This window comes from Vespa velutina, chromosome 2 (assembly GCF_912470025.1).
Source record: "Vespa velutina chromosome 2, iVesVel2.1, whole genome shotgun sequence".
Lineage (NCBI taxonomy): Eukaryota > Metazoa > Arthropoda > Insecta > Hymenoptera > Vespidae > Vespa > Vespa velutina.
In genome coordinates, this window is record NC_062189.1 from 16,844,099 (window position 1) to 16,850,286 (window position 6,188).

Genomic DNA, 6,188 nt, shown 5'->3' on the forward strand with positions numbered 1-6,188 from the left:
AAAAAATATTATTATATTTTTAATTATATTATTTCTTATATATAATATATAAACTAATGTGTTAAGAAAATGATAAAAAATATTACCTGGAGTTTCGTAATTTGTAGCTGCGATCTCCTTTAGCGGAGGTCAAAATATAAACGGGACTTTCCTCGGGTCCACTGTCCTCTTGTTGCGATTGCGTCTGATGATCGCTACCCGCCAGGCTCCCATATTGAGGTGCATCCTCGCTTCGTCCCGATGCCGAAGACGAGCTCGAGGATAATGGCTTCTTCGTAGACGTACCGATTGGCAGTTGGCCCTCGGCACCATAACCGGCCACCACGCTCGCCGTCCTACGGGACAGCGAAGCTGATTTTTTTCTGCCATTCGCTCGTTTCCTATACCTATGAACGTAACTTCGAACTCTTAACAATCATCCATCGTTTGAAACGATTCGGATTGATTACAAGCCTCACTTATACAACACACATAAAGCGTATCTTTCTTTCTTTTTTTTCCAAACGACACAACACCATTATAAAAAAAAAAAAAAAAAAAAAAAAAAAAAAAAAAATGAAGATCATTCGGCGGATTTATTAAAAAAAATATTATGGAACACGACCAATTATCTTCCTTCCATTCTCCCTCTTTTCTTACTTCTTTTTTATTATTATTGCTATCCTTTTTTTCCTCTACTTTCGATTTTTTTCTCTTACTCTCTGCCTCTCTCTCTCTCTTTTTTTTTCTTTTTACTGTTTAATTATTACACTCGATGTACTTTCTTCAATCGTCGTAAAGGAAGTGCTTTTAACGAGCAACAACACCAATTGCCAATTTACTCCATCGATAATGGGGGAGAGAGTGGGTGACGGGGTGGATTAGTGGGGGGAGGGGAGCTATTATTGGTACACGTGCCACCGCAATCGAACGTGAGAATAACGCGCATTCGATGGGCGCGTTTGTAATACGAAGAGAAAGAAAAACCATTATATTCTTTTATATAAATCGATTCTGAGATTAATATTTTTTTTCCACCCTCCTATCTCTTCTTCCTCCTCTTCTTTTTCCTTTTCTTCTTTCCTTTCCCTCTCTTTTTTCTTTAAATACAAACTTTAAATTAGACGCCCGTTTTTTCAGGTTCTTCACAAATATAAAAATTCACTAACTAACTTGACTAACCTAAAAAAAAAAAAGAAAAGAAAAAAAAAAATCTACGGGAGATAATCGGACTAAATTTAGCCAATATTATCTTCTTCGTTGTTTATCATCGTTCTTTAATCTCGTTTATTTATCCGATATGAGACACCGACAAACGTTCACGTATTTTAAACCAATTCAAGGACATACTGGGCGAGCTGGAAGTTCTCGTTACAAAAATCGCGATTAATTTTTTTCGAGACATTATTACATTAATTTAATTTCTTTTCTTTTCTTTTCTTTTCTTTTCCTTTTCTTTTTCTTCGCAAAATTACCAGTTTGTAAAACTGCAAGTTTAACTAAAAAGATCTAAACAAAAAAAAAAAAAACAAAAAAAAGAGAAGAAGAAAAAGAGATTGATTTTTCAAAATTGCTTCAAAACTTTTGACCAATCCTGTACGAAGGCATGTACGTAAGTACACATGTACGTACGTACGTAATTTGGTCACAGCAAATTAATACATGTATATACATGTTGAAAGTATACGTGTACTGTTGGTTATATAATTATACCTATACACGCTAATATTGTGTTAATCATTAATTACAAGTATATATTCGTTAAATAATTTTTTCAAGGTGTAATTGATTGAAATGAAATTAAAAAAAAAAAAAAAAAAAAAAAAGAAAAAAAAATAAAAATAAAAATTGACAGAATGTTCCACAAAGGGAAATTAAAAATCAACGATTTCTTCTTTGTACTACAAAAAATATTCGACACGTACAAATTATGAAACGCTTTTTTTTCTCCTTTTTGCTCCTAACAAATGAGATATTCGATTAGCCTTTAATTTATAATCAAGTTATCTATAAAAACGTATACATACAACGACGAGAATTTGTACGTATTTATTCTTCAAAGAGAGAGAGAGAGAAAGAGAGAGAGAGAGAGAGAGAGAGAGAGAGAGAGAGAGAGAGAGAGAGAGAGAGAGAGAGAGAGAGAGAGAGAAAGCTGGTAGTTATTTTTTAGCTGTACTCTGTGTTTTATAATAAAATCTACTATTTAAACGAAACGTAGTAGAGGATATTTTAATCACTATTTGAGATATGTGTCGATCGCGACGATTCCAATTGGGAAATTCGGAAAATTGCTCAGATATATTATCAGAATTATGAGAGATGATATCGGAGGTAGGAAAAAAGAATATAAAAAAAAAAGAAATAATAATAAAGAAATCAATAAAAATAAAAAGAAGAAAAAGGAAAAAAAAAAGAGGAAGGAAGAGGAATGAAAAGGGAAGAAAAGATAAAAACAAAGGATATAAAAAATATGCGAATGCTACGCGAAATATGTTGTTGGAATACTCTCCTGACCAGAAAGTAGAATGAGAATGAATGAGTCAGTCAGTGACTGAGTGGAGTTGAGAGAGAGAGAGACAGAAAGAGATGTCGACATTGATTATATTTCTTGCGATGTGACGATCGCGCTAAAAGTTCACTCACGTTCATCAGGGACCTGGAACGGGAATTGATGAAAACTTGTTATCGAAGATTGGAAAAAGCGAAACATAACGAAGCGGATTCCATAGGTTATATGCGGAATTCGTATTCCTCGAGGAAGAGATTTCGTTTTATTCCGTTCCATTCCGTTCCATTCCGTTCCGTCCCATCCCGTTATGCATACCATTCTCCCCTTATTGAAAAGCGCGCGCATAATTTGAAATATCGAATTGTTATTACATAATATATATATATATATATATACATATATATATATGTGTGTGATCATCAGATTTTTATCGGTAATATTATTTATTTCTTTTTTTTTTCTTTTCCCTTTCTTCTCCTTTTTTGTTTTTCGTTTCTCTTTTATTTTTCTTTTCTTTTTCCTTTTTTATTATGAACTATGACATTAGCACACTTACGTATATTTATATATATCTTCTCAGTTTTATTTCTCATTTTATTCCCCTGAACCATTAATTGAACTTCACATCCGAAGCTTTTCATGTTTAAATATAAATTATGTTTATATATAATATTACTATAATATATGTATATATATATATATATATATATATATATATATATATACACATATACATATATATATATATATATATATATATATATATATATAACAATAATATTAATACTAATATTATACTGATACGGTATAATATATTTTTTTATATTGTACAATATTAATAATATAGTATTACAATGCTATAATCGTCTTCTATAGTTCTCTTTATAAAAAGGGAGCAAAAGTTAGGTTATATAAAGATTTTAATTATTATTTGATTATATAAAAATTTGTAAACGTTAAAAAAAAAAAAGGAAGGAGAAAAAGAAAAGGAAACAACATTTAATATTACGTTCGTCCATGAAGTGTTAAGAATGTTTTGCATAAATCTTCAAATATTTTGAGAATATAAGAAGTGAAAGAGAGAGAGAGAGAGAGAGAGAGAGAGAGAGAGAGAGAGAAAGAGAGAGATAAAAGAAACCGCATAGAGAACCGACATTTTGTTCGCTCGGACGAACGCGCGAAATTCGTATCAAAGATCCTTTTGAGAACGGGTAAGCGGAAGAACGGGACAGAAAGAACGTTTCCACGAAAGCGCGTGTCCCGTTTTCCATTGTAATCCTAAAATCCTCGAGTGAAAACAAACGGCATGGCGTGGCGCGGCATGGCAGCGGCTTATCGCCCTACTCCTACAACATATTTTGCATAATCTCGCGGTTATGGTAATCAGGCTTTTCAAGCTATCCGCCTGACCGTAATTATTCGTCAATTTTCTAATTTTTTCTCCGTAATTCCTTTTCCTCCTTCCTACATCTTTTCTCTTTTTTCTTTTCTTTCCTTTCTTTTTTTTTTTTCTTTTTAATCATCCTTTCGCCTTTATTTATTTATTTATTTTCTTTTTTTCATTGTCTCTCGAAAAAATATATTGCCTGATTTTAATAATTATATTATATCTAACCTGTGTCTAAATTTAATTATTATAAATTTTCTTATTAATAAATATTATAATATATATATATATATATATATATATATATATATTTTTAATATCTAATATCTTGATTATGAATATATCATGTTATGATATGTGAAGAATTAAAAAGAAAAGAAAAAAAAAAGAAAAAAAGAAGAAGAAAAAAGTTGGAAAAAACAAATTATACTGAGGAACTTTGAAAATTTTTAAATACGTAAGTGTATATATATATATATATATATATATATATATATATACACGTATGTGCATATAACAAAAGGTAAACATATAGATGATATTAAAACGAAGAGAAAAAAATTTCTAGTCTTTTTCTTTTTCTCGATGGAGGGAGAAAAATAATGTGGAGTTTCTTGCCCGAGGGTAAACGAGAGACCGGCAAAAAGAAAATAATGGAAAGATAAAAGGAAGGAAGATGGTTTAGGAGGAAGGATGCGATTCGAGGAAAAAATGGAAAGGGGTAGAAAAGAAAAGAAGAAAAAACAAAAAAGAAAAAAAAAGAAAAAAAAAGGAAGATGAAAAAAAATTGAAGAAGAAGGACGAAGGTAACAGAGGGACGACCTACGTAGAAAAGAAAATAATAAGGATAGAATTAAATGGAAAATTATGATAGAAAACGAGAAAGAAAGAGTGAGAGAGAGAGAGAGAGAGAAAGACGAATCCAATTTCGAGCGAAACTGTTTTCGATTTGGTGAAATGTAAGATGGTCCAAAAGTTCCTAGATTATTTTAAAAACCAATTAATCCTTCCTCGTAACGTTTTAGGTAAAACTTTCTCTCCTTTTTCTCTCTTTCTATCTTTCTCTCTTTCTCTCTCTCTTTCTCCCTTTCTCTTTTGTTCTTCTATCTTTTTCTTTCACCATATTGTAAAACTAGCTCGTAAAATAAAACAAGCTTAACTTGCAAGCTCGAAAAGTCACAAAAAAAGGTGTAATCGATTTTTATAAAAAAAAAAAAAAAAAAGAAAAAAGAAAATTAAGAACTTTACGATTCAACTAGGGACTTTAAAAATCTCATCCTTGTTCGTTCGTTCGTTTCTTTTTTTCTTTATGTCAACGAAAGAATATCTTTCGTTCCGTTTCGTCTCTTCTTTTTCTTACTTCATCGTTTCTTTTTTTTTCTCTTGTATCTTTTTTTCCTCTCTTTCTCCATTTCTCAATTTGGATGTAACTTGCCTGTCGGAGGTGTCGCGTTCAAGGTCGATCATGTCGTCAGATATGACAGAAACAAGATTTGTAGGAGGGGTGGTTTCGTTAGCAGAAACGGCAATCGTGACGGTGGAGGACGTGGTGATGGTGGTAACAGAGGCGGGCTCCGTTTGGCAAGGGTTGTCGTCATGCGGCTGACTGTTCTGCGTGGAGCCCCCCGGGGGCGGGGGTGGGCCGCCCCTAGGCCGGCATTTTGGAAAAAGTCGGTTTAAGTCCGCGTTCTCCAAGATCAGGCTTGTCATCGCCACGTAACGTTCATGTCCCTTAGGAGTATGTCCATTCTGGAAAATTAATAGAAAAGAAAAAAAAAAATAAACAACGATTAATAGAGACGACACAGGACAAATATAATTTATTTATACAATAATTATCTTTTTGACAAATAATAAATATAATTATAATATTTATTAATATCTTTTACGTAATATATTTATAGTATATTACCATTTAAAAGTATTCAATGAAAATGAGATTTATTTATCCGATTGATATTTGGCAAATAATTTCAAGATAATCGAGAAGATAATTTAATAGAAAAAAAGAAAGAAAGAAAGAAAAAAATATATGTAAATATATTTCAGATCACACTTTCTAAAGATAATTTAAAAAATTTTTGCGTAAATTTTTGTGTAAAACATTGCGTTTGCTTTTAATTTCTCCGATGGATATAAATCATTTAAAAACAAATAAATATATCTATGATCGATGAAAAAGACGAGAAATAAGGGATATGGGTCACTTCAAAAAATCTTTCTTTATATATATCCAAGTGAGAATGTATATAGATATACATTTTATTATTATTATTATTATCATTATTTTTAATTTCTTAATTAATATCCCGC

At 31.2% G+C, this 6,188-nt stretch overlaps 1 protein-coding gene across 18 annotated transcripts in view; it reads right to left on the minus strand.

The window, feature by feature from the left end:
- Positions 1 to 6,188, minus strand: part of LOC124947164 — a 59,618-nt gene that overhangs the window by 18,709 nt on the left and 34,721 nt on the right. For 17 of the 18 annotated variants that reach the window (XR_007100332.1, XR_007100331.1, XM_047488938.1 and 14 more), the window contains 2 exons: positions 5,311 to 5,624; positions 87 to 386 (listed from right to left, as the gene is read on the minus strand). Coding sequence is in view for 16 of the 18 variants with exons in the window: in XM_047488935.1 (XP_047344891.1) it covers positions 87 to 386; positions 5,311 to 5,624 (614 nt within the window). In the remaining 2 variants the exon portion in view is untranslated. The remainder of the gene's footprint in view (positions 1 to 86; positions 387 to 5,310; positions 5,625 to 6,188) is intronic. The other variant, XM_047488936.1, reaches the window with a different exon arrangement.